Source organism: Mustelus asterias, chromosome 10, assembly GCF_964213995.1.
Source record: "Mustelus asterias chromosome 10, sMusAst1.hap1.1, whole genome shotgun sequence".
Lineage (NCBI taxonomy): Eukaryota > Metazoa > Chordata > Chondrichthyes > Carcharhiniformes > Triakidae > Mustelus > Mustelus asterias.
The window spans coordinates 37,109,023-37,124,581 of record NC_135810.1 but is presented as its reverse complement, the minus strand read 5'-3'; the positions used below and the strand labels follow the sequence as shown (position 1 = coordinate 37,124,581).

The 15,559-nt window shown below is 45.2% G+C and overlaps 1 protein-coding gene across 1 annotated transcript in view; it reads left to right on the top strand.

Annotated features, from left to right (window-relative positions):
* LOC144499438 (uncharacterized) overlaps nucleotides 1–15,559 on the top strand; it is an 81,590-nt gene that overhangs the window by 7,005 nt on the left and 59,026 nt on the right. The window contains exons 2-3 of the mRNA XM_078221423.1: nucleotides 48–170; nucleotides 2,175–2,319. Coding sequence (XP_078077549.1) covers nucleotides 48–170; nucleotides 2,175–2,319 — 268 coding nt within the window. The remainder of the gene's footprint in view (nucleotides 1–47; nucleotides 171–2,174; nucleotides 2,320–15,559) is intronic.

Here is a 15,559-nt window from a genome sequence, read left to right as displayed (position 1 = left end):
CTGCTCATATTAGGAAGCATTTTTCCTTTGACATTGGATCCTTACAGGATTCATGGCCTCAACTGCTGGGAAGGAAGATGTTTTCACCATCAGTGAAGAGCTTTCTGCTTCTCTTCCATCATTTGCTCATCTGATGATGTTCCAAAAGTCTGAGGTGAATGACTGTCCTGGTAAAAATTTCAATGAGCAAACATATGGAATAGTATCCAGATGGTGGAAACAGGTATCCTTAATTCATTTTAGGGAAGAAGATAACATAGTGGTAACGTTACAGTACGTGTAATGCAGAGGCCTAGGCTAATGCTCTGAGGACATGGGTTCAAATCCCACCACGGCAAATGGTGGAATTTGAATTAAATTAATAAATCTGGAATATAATGTTAGTTTGACAGACACCAATACTGAGACTATTATTGCTTACTCTAAAAACCCATCTAGTTCACTCATGTTCTTTTGGGAAGGAAATCTGCTATCCTTACCTGGTCTGGCCTACATGTGACTCCAAGCCCACAGTAATGTGGTTGACTCTTAACTGAAGGAAGTCACTTAGTTCAAGGGCAATGAATTCTGGCCTTGCCAGTGACGCCGATCAAATAATAAAGGGATGGCACAGTAGCACAGTGGTTAGCTCAGTGGCCTCAGCTCCAGGACCCAGGTTCGATTCTAGACTGTCTGTGTGGAGTTTGCACGTTCTCCCAGTTTACTCCGATTTCCTCCTACAGTCCAATGATGTGCAAGTTAGGTGGATTGGCCCTTAGTGTCCAAGATGTGTAGATTAGGTTTGATTTGATTTATTATTGTCACATGTATTAACATACAGTGAAAAGTATTGTTTCTTGCGTGCTATACAGACAAAACATACCGTTCATAGAGAAGAAATGAGAAAGTGCAGAATGTACTATTACAGTCATAGCTAGGTTGTAGAGAAAGATCAACCTAATACAAGGTAAGTCCATTCAAGAGTCTGACAGCAGCAGGGAAGAAGCTGTTTTTGAGTGGGTTGGTACATGACTTCGGACTTTTGTATCTTTTTCCCGAAGGTGGAAGAGGGAATATCCGGGGTGCGTGGTGTCCTTAATTATGCTGGCTGCTTTGCCAAGGCAGTGGGAAGTGTAGATAGAGTCAATGGATGGGAGGCTGGTTTGGGAATGAATTGGGCTACATTCACAACCTTTTGTAGTTCCTTGCGGTCTTGGGCAGAGCAGGAGCCATACCAAACTGTGATACAACTAGAAAGAATGCTTTCTATGGTGCATCTGTAAAGGTTGGTGAGAGTCATAGCTGACATGCCAAATTTTCTTAACCTTCTGAGAAAGTAGAGGCGTTGGTGGGCTTTCTTAACTATAGTGTTGGCATGGGAGGACCAAGATCTGGACATCTAAAAACGTGAAGCTCTCGACCCTTTCTACTTCATCCCCATTGATGTAGACAGGGGCATGTTCTCCTTTACGCTTCCTGAAGTCGATGATAATCTCCTTCGTTTTGTTGACATTGAGGGAGAGATTATTGTTGCCGCAGTAGTTCACCAGATTTTCTATCTCATTCCTGTACTTTGTTCCGTCATTGTTTGAGATCCGATCCACTACGGTGGTGTCGTCAGCAAACTTGAAAATCAAATAGGTGGATTAGCCATGGTAAATATGTGGGGTTATGGGAATAGGGTGAGGGGAATGGTGGGGTGGGGGGTTCGGTGGGCCTGGATAAGATGCTGTTTCGGAGATTTGGTGCAGACTCCTTCTGCACTGTCGGGATTCTGTGGTTCTATGGATTCAAATGCAAATGAGATGGCTTTGTGGTCTAAAATGAGGAACAGTTGATATAGAAGCATAGAAACCCTACAGTGCAGATTTATTGTTCCACAGGCTCTCAACCACTGAGGTTTATTTCATCCCACATCTAGGTCTGTTGTAGACTAATACCATGAGCAGTCAACACCTTTATCATTCTAACATTTAACTGCAAGTACAGTAAACATTGGCCTTGGTGAATTTCTATGTCCTAGTTCTTGCCAGAATGAGATTCCATGATGCAGGATCAGCTTGAGACTCTGTCACTACAATAGATCAGAAATTTGTGAATGTGTTTTTCTGATGTAGAGTTTTATCACCTATCCATGCACTTTTTATTGATTGGTAAAGCTGTTTGTATTGACTGATGAACCCTTTCTTTCACAGGTCCTTTTGACATTAAAATTAAAAAGAAAAATCAGTGTTTTAAAGGGAAGATAAAGAAATGTATCTTCAACACTACGGACAGCGAGCAAAGCATTCAGTTTAACATAACTGGTTTTGCGGAGCAGGTTAACTTAAAATGTTCAAAGTAAGTGAAAGTAGTGAATTGATACATTTACCCAATGCATATATGAAGGTTTACTTCATGTTATTGTACTAAAGCTGAACTTATAAATGTTCAGAAAGGTTGAAACAAATATGAAGGATTCATGATAGAGTTTGCAGATTGAAAGTTGTGGCAATCAATACTTACTGGGTGGTTATTGCATACTGCTGCTTTTACTAAGCATTAACAACACATACTGGTAATATTCTGTGTTTTGTTTCTGCTTGATGGCATTCACTTTCAGCCTCTGTATGGTATTCTGTACTGGAGCCTTTCACATTCAGTGCAGCTATAGTTTATTAATCTGTTACGCGAATGTGGTATAAAGTGAGATTTATGTTCTGCTAATTTATATTCTGTTGGGTGGCACGGTGACACAGTACTGAGCACTACTATTTCACAGCACCAGGGACCCGGGTTCGATTTCAGCCTTGGGTGATATGCAAGTTAGTGTATTGGCCACGCTAAATTGCTCCTTAAGTCTCCCAAGATGTGTAGGATATAGGGGGATTAGCTGGGTAAATGTGTGGACTTACATGGATAGGGTAAGGTACTCTGTGTAAGGTACTCTGGAGAGTCGGTGCAGACTTGATGGGCCAAATGGCCTCCTTCTGCACTGTAGAGATTATATATCTTTATTTACCTATATAAATTTCCTACATTAATAAACTCATCATAGAAATCATAGAAACCCTACAGTGCAGAAACAGGCCATTCGGCCCATCAAGTCTGCACCGACCACAATCCCACCCAGGCCCTACTCCCATATCCCTACATATATTACCCACTAATCCCTCTAACCTACGCACACTAAGGGGCAATTTTAGCATGGCCAATCAACCTAACCCGCACATCTTTGGACTGTGGGAGGAAACCGGAGCACCCGGAGGAAACCCACGCAGACACGAGGAGAATGTGTAAACTCCACACAGACAGTGACCCAGCCGGGAATCGAACCCAGGACCCTGGAGCTGTGAAGCAGCAGTGCTAACCACTGTGCTACCGTACTGTGCTGGGTCAGGACGAGGTTGTACATTTAGGCTACTGTGCTACCGTGCCGCCCCATAAAGGTGTTATCTTTACTTTGCATATTCTAGATCAACTATTCAAAAGTGGAGGACAAGAGAGAGAGATAATTTATTCCCCCAAGGATCTCTTAATTTAACTGAAGATATATAACACTTGATCCAATTTTCAGGCCATCAAGAGAGCTAACATCAGTTGATGCTTAGTTGATGCACACTGCCTTTTCTGATGATACAATCAAGATTAGGGACTTGCTATCAGGAGAATCAAGGATGTTAACCCACATCCTGCTTCTAAATACCAGAGGGGATTGAATTTCAGTGTTCTGGTTCTCTGTTATATTCACAGCAGAAGATCCAGGAAAGCCTGGATTGCTAGCCATCCATTTCTCTCTTGTCTAAAAATCTTATTTGTGTTCCACAGGGGCTCCTTGTTTTGCACCATTCATACTCCTAAAGTTCAAAGGCAACCAAATAGAAGCACGTTCTCCTTCTAATTTTAATCTCGACTAAGGCCTACAAATGGCATATCCTCCCTTCATGGGCTCTTATGCTTCGATAGATTTCTTGGTGCCTCTTGTGCTGCTGCTGCATGAGTTGAATTTCTCCTTCTGTCTCAGCAGGATTCCAATTCATAGAAACGTAGAAAAACTACAGCGCACAACAGGCCCTTCGGCCCCACAAGTTGTGCCGAACATATCCCTACCTTTTAGGCCTACCTATAACCCTCCATCCTATTAAGTCCCATGTACTCAATCCAGGAGTCTCTTAAAAGACCCTATTGAGTTTACCTCCACCACCAATGACGGCAGCCGATTCCACTCGCCCACCACCCTCTGAGTGAAAAACTTCACCCTAACATTTCCCCTGTACCTACCCCCCAGCACCTTAAACCTGTGTCCTCTCGTAGCAGCCATTTTCACCCTGGGAAAAAGCCTCTGAGAGTCCACCCGATCTATGCCTCTCAACATCTTACATACCTCTATTAGGTCTCCTCTCATCCTACGTCTCTCCAAGGAGAAAAGACCGAGCTCCCTCAGCCTATCCTCGTAAGGCATGCCACTCAATCCAGGCAACATCCTTGTAAATCTCCTCTGCACCTTTTCAATCTTTTCTACATCCTTCCTGTAATGAGGCGACCAGAACTGAGCACAGTACTCCAAGTGGGGTCTGACGAGGGTCTAATATAGCTGCATCATTATCCCCGGACTCCTAAACTCAATCCCTCGATTGATAAAGGCCAGCACACCATACGCCTTCTTAACCACCTCCTCCACCTGCAGGGCCGATTTTAGAGCCCTATGGACCTGGACCCCAAGGTCCTTCTGATCCTCCACAGTACTAAGAGTCTTTCCCTTTATATTGTACTCCTTCATCCCATTTGACCTGCCAAAATGGACCACTACGCATTTAGAACATAGAACATAGAACATTACAGCGCAGAACAGGCCCTTCGGCCCACGATGTTGCACCGACCAGTTAAAAAAAAAAAAAACTGTGACCCTCCAACCTAAACCAATTTCTTTTCGTCCATGAACCTATCTACGGATCTCTTAAACGCCCCCAAACTAGGCGCATTTACTACTGATGCTGGCAGGGCATTCCAATCCCTCACCACCCTCTGGGTAAAGAACCTACCCCTGACATCGGTTCTATAACTACCCCCCCTCAATTTAAAGCCATGCCCCCTCGTGCTGGATTTCTCCATCAGAGGAAAAAGGCTATCACTATCCACCCTATCTAAACCTCTAATCATCTTATATGTTTCAATAAGATCCCCTCTTAGCCGCCGCCTTTCCAGCGAAAACAATCCCAAATCCCTCAGCCTCTCCTCATAGGATCTCCCCTCCATACCAGGCAACATCCTGGTAAACCTCCTCTGCACCCTCTCCAAAGCCTCCACATCCTTCCTGTAATGTGGGGACCAGAACTGCACACAGTACTCCAAGTGCGGCCGCACCAGAGTTGTGTACAGTTGCAACATAACGCTACGACTCCTAAATTCAATCCCCCTACCAATAAACGCCAAGACACCATATGCCTTCTTAACAACCTTATCTACTTGATTCCCAACTTTCAGGGATCTATGCACACATACACCTAGATCCCTCTGCTCCTCCACACTATTCAAAGTCCTCCCGTTTATCTGGGTTGAAGTCCATCTGCCACTTTTCCTCCCAGTCTTGCATCCTATCTATGTCCCTCTGTAACTTCTGACATCCCTCCAGACTATCCACAACCGCACCAACCTTCGTGACAGAAGTCCAGTTGGGAATACACCTTCTGATGAATTTCAATCCAGGGAAATTGGGTTGAATCTTTAGTAGGGTGTGGAGGAAAAGCAGAAGCCATTATCCTGGAGCTAGAAACAAAATCCAGATCAGAGGGTTAAGATTAGGTAGTACTTTTTCCCATTTCTTCCTTTCTGCCATACATTTGTATTACACCAATATAGTTGTTTGTGTGGAGAAGAGAGACAATGAAAAGGTGTAAACAGGCACTGTTCCTTTCAAATTTATACTAATAATAACTGGCAAATAATTAATCATTACACAGGTTTTGTATATTGTGAAAAATCATTAGTCACATCAGTAGTTAAAGTGTTAATTATTGATTTCAAATCAGTTTGCAACTTGGTATAAACATTCCCAAGTAATGCTATTTTTTCCAAGAAACATGTGCTATATTTAACATTAAACAAACCCAAAATTGAGATCAAGTCACTCAACACCCCATTTTTGTAAGGTGTTGCCAGAGCACCAGTCTGTTTCAATGAGGCCACATTTTAATACGCAGATTGCGATTCTGTGAGCTGCAGAGAGTGCTAATTGAAATGTTGAGGTACAAATGGATGGAATATATCATTCCATCTATTTGCACTAATGGCAAGCAGCCTAACCAATGTTCCCAAAAGGAATTGCTGCAAATCTCCAAAAAATTGTCCTAAAACCATTTACACTTGTTGCATTCAGATGTGCTCCTCCTGGCCCCATCACATTGTTCTGGGACAATGCAAAAACATGCATTTTGTTCCCCAGCAATTCCCACACCCCAGCTTGCTGACTGCCTGTTTCGACTTATAGGTTAAAATCTGCTCCATGGAATCAATGGAGTATAGCTCAAGCATAGTATTTGAGTAATACTTACTTCAGAAAAAGAGTAAATGGGAGTGATTTTGGTGAAAGGGTGAAAATAGACACAAATGGGTGTCATGCTAATAAGACATGCCTGTTTGAGAGTCTGGATTTAGCAAGCACTTTTAGTCCTAATTGCTAATTATTATAACTTGAACTTGACTGAAGGGGCTAAGTAACTTTTGCGTTCAATTGTTGATTAGAACAACTTTCATTGAGCAGTCTATGTTAGTTCCCTGCACCCACTTCCATTGAAGATGTGGTTTGCAATGTCTGGCACACAGCTGCAAGTTGTGGATGGTTTAGAAACTGAGGGATAGTGTGCAACAGGTTCTTGCATATAACACTGGAGGTCCTGAGGAAGAGTTCTACAGAGGAGGGATGCCCTGTACCTAGTGGGAAGAGAGGTACCACCTCACTCTTCTGTTCTTGCTGTTTTACTCTCCCGCTGCTGTTAGTACTGCTCTATCTGATCTGATGTTTCTCCTCCATTTCACCTGAAGACCAAGTTGTTGATGGCTAGTATTTTTCTCACATCTGGTATAAAGTGTCTAATAATGTAGAATAATACAGCACATTCTCACATTCTGTTTAAAGTCTCAGAGAATTTCCAGACTGCACATAGGTAAAGTTTTGATGTATCCTCGGAAGTTCCTGATGTATACTAAAAACGTTTTTCAAATCTCCAGCAGGAAGTGAACAGTAAAAGGTTATATAGATTTAAGTAGCTCTCAAAATCCTATGCAATAACTTAATCCCAATAATTTGGCTATTGTTGGTTCAAATGTTGGTCACCAAAATGTCATCCGGTCTCCATAATGAGCATTAGCAGATAATTTAATTGGCTAATCACGCCCTTAATCATCATCGATGTGGCCATTGCTTGCACAGACTTTATGTTGTTGGCCACCTCTGTGAGCTCTTGTGCCTAAAGTATCCAGAAAGGTTACCATCATTATCTTTTGCTTTGTTTTTGCAAAATAGAATGACTTAAGGGTTACCAAAACTGGTGAAATCAATGGTTTGTGAATCTTGTTAGTTGAATATTCATTGTGCTACTTCCTGGCAACAGAATTCATCCATAGAGCAGCCTCCATTGCTGGAAAGTTGTGTGCTCTGAATTTTAAATTAAGCCTAAACCTGTTGGGATGAGGCATTTGAGTGTGGAACTTCACTGACAAGCCAGTAGACTGTGTCAGAGGAAATTGTGCTCTGGTCAAACTGCATCTTGAATCCTGTGTCCATTTAAAACAAAAACAAAGAAGCTATTCAAGTCATGGGTGGCACGGTAGCACAGTGGTTAGCACTGCTGCGTCACAGCTCTAGGGTCCTGGGTTCGATTCCCGGCTTGGGTCACTGTCTGTGTGGAGTTTGCACATTCTCCTCGTGTCTGCATGGGTTTCCTCCGGGTGCTCCGGTTTCCTCCCACAGTCCAAAGATGTGCGGGTTAGGTTGATTGGCTATGCTAAAATTGCCCCTTAGTGTCCTGAGATGCGTAGTTTAGCGGGATTAGTGGGTAAATATGTAGGGATAAGGGAGTAGGTGGGATTGTGGTCAGTGCAGATTCGATGGGCCGAATAGCCTCTTTCTGCACTGTAGGGTTTCTATGATTCTATAAAGTCCTGGGTGAAATGAAAAGTGAATGATCTCAAGTGTGAAAATTCTGAGTAATGAGGAAATAATGAAAAGATCAGGACATCTAAAAGCACTTTCTAGCTAATAAATTAACTGTGAAGTTGTAATTAGGAATTGTGGCAGCTAGTTTTAACACAGGAAATAGCAATTAAGTAAACGGGCATACAATATGTTTTTACTGTTGGCTGAAGAATAAATGTTGGGTTAGGTAAATGGGAAAATCCCCCTACTATTCTCTGAATATTATAATGGGATATTCTTATGTCAACTGAAAAGATAGATAGGGCTTTGGTTTAACATCTAAAAGATCATCAGCGGGATTTTTGGGCCCCCTCGTGGCATGTTTCTCGACGAAAATCCTGCCTGCTATCTCTGACAGTATAGCATTCCCAAAGTAGTGCATTGAAGTTGCAGCTGTTACAGACAGGAGGGGAGGTTAATTTAAACTGCCCTCGTTTCTCCTCTCACTACCCACCTATAAACAGGAAAGTTTTTTGATTTTTATTTCCCCTTTTATAAATGTTCCCCACCCTAAAATTTGGAGCATTCCCATCAAATGAATAACTTTCCCATCACATTCGAAGTGAGGTAAATTGAAAGTGTTGTTTTACTTTTACACGTATGTACGCTTATGTACATACACACACAGTTTTACAACATCCTCCCTCTTTTTCAGTCACATAATAAACAAGGGAGAAGGCAAAGAGAAGAGGGTAAAGGACACAACCACATAAAATATAATTTTACATGAGTCCAGAATCTGAAGTCTAATGGAATGGTTTTTCAGAGGGGAGGTTGAGTGTTGCAGGGTGATCCTGTCTTTCCAGAAGCGAGACTTCCACAATGAGAAAAAGCATATGGAGGCACAAGTTCCAATATTACAGCAGTTTACAGTTTTGATGAGGGACAGGGTTCTTTCTGCTACCACCTTCTTAATGGTTAAGATTATGGACAGTGCAGGCTGCAGCCTGGAGTCCTGTTCTCATCGGAAGTCAAACAGTAACTAGTAGCTTGGGGGACGTCATGTGACATACATCCTGGGAGATGTGGTGGGAGGTATTTTCCCAGGGCCGGATTCTTGAGATGTTTCATAGGTGTCAGGATTCCTTCTGTTCTTGGAGACACTAGTATAAGAGAACCCTTGTTGAAACCATTGTGTTAAAACAGGTAATACTAAGGCCATTGTTGGAGAATGGGGGTCGGGGGTACAGATTTTCTACTCCCATTTTCATTGGCTGGGATCGGCAATGGGAGTGGAAATTCCCGGAGATGTCCAAATCGCATTTCACACCAAAATAAAGGAGTGACGCAATTATCCCCCCCCCCCCCCCCCCCCCGCCAGTATTCCCATAATGGGAATCTTGATGTGCAATGTCAGGGACCTCATTACAATGGATTTCCTCCGGGTGCTCCGGTTTCCTCCCTCACTCCAAAGATGTGTGGATTTGGTTGATTGGCCATGGTAAATTGCCCCTTCGTGTCAGGGGAATTAGGAGGGTAAATATGTGAGGTTACGGGGATTGGACCTGGCTGAGATTGTTGTCGGTGCAGGCTCGATGGGCCAAATAACCTCCTTCTGTCCTGTAGATTCTATAATTCTATGAATAAATCTGCATCTATTTATCTGGCCTCTGCATCTAATAATCAGGCCTCTACACCGAATGATGCCCCCTGTTATCCTTTACATCAGTGTGAGTGCAGGGTGACGTGAATTATAACAGGGCTCCCACAGTGTGCACCTACCTGGTAGACCCACTGGAAAAGATCAGGTGAGTGCATCCTTCAGAGGGTAGAGTGTCATGTCTGGGCAGTACCTTAGCACTGTCAACTGGCACTGCCAGCAGCTTCAACACCAGTTTTCCACAGTTTGAAATACTGGAAAAATTCCACCCTAAGATTTGCAAGCAGCTGCTATTGTTCATAGCTGACTGTTGCAGAGATCCTTTCTGCTAGGTCATTGTATTGACTAGACTAGAATTGTTGAGCAACACAAGGAGTGTTACATTCCAGCGTGTTTGAACTGTTAGCAGCTGTGACATAGCCTATATACTCAAATCTCAAAAGTATGATTTGAACCGATGAACTTCAAAGTCAGCAACAAAATGGAGTGATGTCTTTCAGGCTAGAGAAGCATAAGCTGAATCTTTCAGACCACCCACAGGTAAATTAAGGTGTCATGCCTTTGGCAGCATACTCACCATCAGTCTAACTGACTCTGCCTCTGCTACCATTCTATAGATGTTGTTGGAGGTTTTGGGTGGGATATCGGCCCTTTTCTCAATTGAAGACCTTAAGTGAACATTTAATGCCCAATTAAGGGCTTCATTCGGCCATTGTTCCAATACAATCAGTGGTGGGAGAGGCCAATGCCCAATGTTAGGTAGAGGGATATGGGCCAAACGCAGGCAAATGGGAATAGTTCAGTTTAGGAAACCTAGTCAGCACAGACGAGTTGGGCAGAAGGGCCTGTTTCCATGCTGTATATCTCTAACTCTATAACTCTGAAAGGGGAGAGGTGTCTTCTTCCCAGGCCTCTTGTGCTAATCGGAGGCACCCCCAACAATTTCACCTCTCCATATCCACCCTCCTCTCCATGCCATATTTGATTTGGTTTGATTGATTTGATTTATTATTATCACATGTATTGGTACACAGTGAAAAGTATTGTTTCTTGCATGCTATACAGACTAAAGTATACTGCTCATAGAGAAGGAAAGCAGAGAGTGCAGAACGTAGTGTTACAGTCTTAGCGAGGGTGTAAAGAAAGATTAACTTAGTGCGAGGTAGGTCCATTCAGAAGTCTAATGGCAGTAGGGAAGAAGCTGTTCTTGAGTCAGTTGGTATGTGACCTCAGACTTTCGTATCCTTTTCCCGATGGAAGAAGATGGAAGAGAGTATGTCCGGGATCCGTGGGGTCCTTAGTTATGCCGGCTGCTTTGCCGAGGCAGCGGGAAGTGTAGACAGATGATGTGCCTGCCGCACAATCTGTTTTAACCCTTATACGGTGGACAAGGAATTGCAAGTAGACTTGTTAGTACAAGAATATTTATTTAACTACACAATCAATAATCACCCACCCAACCAACAATTTCTTACAGAAATACTAAAGTTCAAGTCCAATACTAGACCTTGATTTAACTTTGTGTGACTGGCAAGTACCCAAGCAGATATTGGCCTTCATCTGTGCACTGGTCTCTGTAGTCTTCTGCATAGTCTGGTCCTTTGGTCTGGTCTGACACTCTGGCTCTGGTCTTCCTTCCTTCTCAGGTGTGGTGGGTCCCCTCGTGGTGGTCGTTGCTGGCGATGGCCACCGTTATTGTAGCTCATCCATGGGGTGAGAGAGAGAGAGCTTCTTAGTTGCGCAGCACCCTTTATACCCTGTTGGTTTTCGCACCCCTTTTGGCCATTGCCAATCAATCGATCAGGACTTGATCACTCTGATCGATAAAGTCCAATCGGGTGCTGCCACACCAATCTCTGGGTGTGTCCCCAACGGCCATGTCTGTAGGTGCTGGGGGCACGTAGGACACATACCTCCCTCCCAAATAAGGGGTTACGGCGCTGCTATGTCTGGTAAACAACCCAGTTTGACCAGAAAGTCCCCTTTGTCCTGGAGATGGCCCATATCCTGTGTATTCAATCGTCTGAGCTGCAGCCTGTTTATCTTTTAGGCTGCAGTCTGCTGTTTTAGTTCTTACCCAATTGTCCCAGAGTGCTTTATAAACCGCCATTTTAGGTGGCCCGTTTGGCCATAGTTCTCCCTTTGATCCTGAACACGAAGCGTGATGGATCACAAACTCAGGACCAGTATCTGTCAGGAATTCCCCAGTCACTCAGCAGTCAAGCAAGGCCCAGGCATTGGCATGTACAGTAATAACTCATCCCTACAATATATTTACATTCCAGAAGCAACAGACAGCAACACTCTACAAATACAAACAGCCACATATTCTAAACACAATTATTACAATAAGCTAATTACAAACCAAAACATTCAAACAAACGTTACAATAAAGTATTCGTGAATCCGAGGCACATTTCGATAGTAGGATTTCCAACTGTTCATTAGTACAAATCGCAAAATGGCAGGTTTCCTGTAAACATTGCTCTACTGAATTAGAGGGGACAATGGTTCTGCATCCGGGTGATCCTCTTTTTCCATCGGCCTAATTGGACTGTGAGACTGTTAGATATACCAGGGTGAACAAAATCAGTACTACCGCCAGGTGTGACATTATGTGAACAAATGGGTGGATTTGGATGTTTGACTCCCAGTTCCAAAGATCATTCCACCAGGAGGTGACTTTAATTTCCATAATTCCCTTTTTCACCTCTTGGGTTTGCTGTATTACTTTGGTGAAGGTTCTGTGGGCTGCAGCCAATTTTACCCGAATCTGGTTCAACTCCTCCAGCAGGGGTTTTAGGCTTGTGTCATATTTCTCATGGTACTCCCCTAGAGACTGGCTGGTCGTCAGTGATGTTCAAATCTACCCTCTCCCTCTTATGAATGTCTATTAGTTGAATGAGACTCACCCTGGCTGGTATGTCTGGTTTGATGTAGAATGTAGTGTTAGTAATGTTACAATGTGTCGCGCCATACTGATATTGTTTCAGGGAGGTGGTGAGACAGTATCTCCCTGCTCCCTTGTAAGCCACCCGAGTTATGTCTGTATCCAGGCTATGAGCTTCTACTGAGCAATTCAGGCTAGTGTTTGTTCTGAAGCCACACAGTGCATGCTCATTTAAGCAAACCGGGTATGAACATGTGATTATTTCATCAGTTTGCTGACATCTGTCCAGAGTAGTGCCTATGAGTCTCCCTTCTTTCTCCACTGTGTACGGTAAAGTGCCGTCGTGCCCTATGCAGATATCCTCATGGATAGTCCCTATATTTTCCACTTCAAAGACCCTCAGTCTGACCCAGTCGTCAGTGATTATGGGGAGCCCTAAGATCATTCCCAGGGCTTTCCCTGGAGTCCCTTTGCAGTCGTCGTTGAACCAGACTTTGGTCAACTGTCGCGTCTGGCAGCCAGATAACTCGAGGTGTTTCTTACCCGTAAATAGGTGTTCCATCTGTTCGTCACTAATCCAGGATGGAACCTGTCCACAGTGTACCTGCTCTAGGTTTTGCCTTAGCTGTTCTATCATCCACTGTCCGGATGCACTACATAAAGTCCGGTTCTGTTGTCGGTCATCATCCTCTAATTTTTCCCTGATAATTTGATTGATTGTCTTGGCGTGTTCTTCTAATACAGCTGCTGGCTGCGTTCTCAGTCAGTTCCTCTTCAGCATCTCGCTGATTGTCCTCATTGATGGAACTTCGGGCCTGATTTTACCATTTTCATTCTAAGTGCTGAATCTGAGCGTAATTCAGATCCGACTCGGGAATCTGCTTTCAGGCGCCCCCATACACACTCGGCCTGAAAAAAAAATTGCGGGTCTGAATCGCATTGTGGGCGGGGCTTAGCGCGGCCGTAACGATCGGAGCTCTGAACTGCGCATGCGCAGTTAGAAAAAAATTTGAAAAAGCACGCCCATATCAGATCGCTACCAGGCCGCAGGAGGTGGATAAAGCGGCTCGGGTGCAAAAAGCGGGAGCAATGGGCCCCATAGACATCACCCCCACCCCCATAACATCACTGTCCCCCTTATCCACCCCCCCCGCTACCCAGACCGATCGCAACACCCTGCCCCCTACCCCCCACCGACCACCCGCAGAGTGGCAGCAGACCCCCCTGCCCCCCCTCCCCCCACCAGAGATCCATCTGCCCCCACCCACCACCAGTGAGCGATCGGGCCTCCCCCCTTCCACCCCCCCAGCAGAGAAACATCTTACCTGCCTCCCTCCTCCCCCCCTAGAGAACGATCTGGCCTCACTCATCCTCCACCACCACCCGCCCCACCAGATGTACATCTTGCCCGCCTCCCTACACCCTCACCCAGAGAATGGTCTGGCCTCACTCACCGTCCCCCCCGAGGAACATCTGACCCACCTACGCCCCCTCCCCACCAGACAACTATCAGCCCTCCCCGCCCCCCCACCACCAGACAATGATCAGCAAACCCCCCCACCACCAGAAAACGATTAGCCGCCCCCGCCCTCCCCACCACCACCAGACAACGATCAACCCTCCCCCCACCCCCCCCCGGCAATGATCGCGCCCCCTCCCCCCCAACCAGAGATGCATCTGACCCGCCTCCTCCTCCTCCTCCTCCTCCTCGCCCCCCCCCCCCCCCCCCCAAACCAGATAACGATCTGGCTTCACTCCCCAGCCCGCCCCCCCAACCAGAGAATGATCTGACCCGCCTCCCTGCTCCCCCCCCCCCCCCCCCCCCCCCACTGATCTGAGTCAGAGAGCCGTTGGAAGCTCTAAACTCGCTCTTCAGAAGCTGGAGCGCACGATTCAGACTTTTATTTAGCAGGTCCATTTTGGCGCGATTCTGGATTGGCGAATGCAGTGGTAAAGGGGGAAATGCTGATAAAGTTGGGCGGATGGTTCATTAATTCAATTCAAACGCATGCAAATTCATTTAAATCGCCGTTGCGCCCGTTTCGGGCGTGAATCGGATCGCCGCCATTCCCAGGTTTCGGTAAAGTGGCAATTAGCGTGAACCCGGGCGCGGATCGCGTTAATGGCCTCACACCCGACTTTGCCACATTTTCGCACCCGAAAACGGGCACGACGCAATGGTAAAATCGGGCCCTTAGTGTCTGTTTAACCTGTTGGGTCAGAATCCTAAGTTTATTGTCCACGTCGGCTACATCAAGGGTGTTGATGGTTGCTACCCCTGCCCTGTATGCTGTGGCCATGTCATTGACTAACTCCCTCTTGGCTCTTTCCTGTCTTTCGTCCATTCCTATCTTCCGTCCTAACAGTTTGCGAGTCAAGTGGAAGTATAATCTTTTAAGTTGGGGGAGACCACCACTCTGGCAGTTGGGTCCCAGCTATATCCACCACCATAGGTATCAATTCGTGGTGGATGTTGTCATACAGGGTTTTCCCTGTGTGTCAATCCATTCTGTGGTCCGGGGGTGGCTTCAGGACAAATTGAGTGGGATGGGTTTGGGGTTGGCTTCGGCCCAGTTCTTATTTCATACAATGCAAAGTTCCCCTCTATGAGCGTCCCGGGGCACCGCTGCCCGAGCTCCAATCCTTTTTCTGGGCTGTTGGCCAGACATCCAATTTCAGGGCACCCATTATTTGAAAATCCCCACCAATCCCTTGCTACGGTGACACTCGCATAACATTCAGTTGAACTGCCATTTGGTTTTTTGTATATCAGCCGCTGGTTGTTACACCCAAATATTATACTCTTATCGGGATGCACCCATAACACACCATCCTCACATTCCCCCATGTCAGGTGGGACAAACCATAAATAACCGGGATACCAAAAGTTAATCTTGCTTGGGATGTCCTGTGTGCT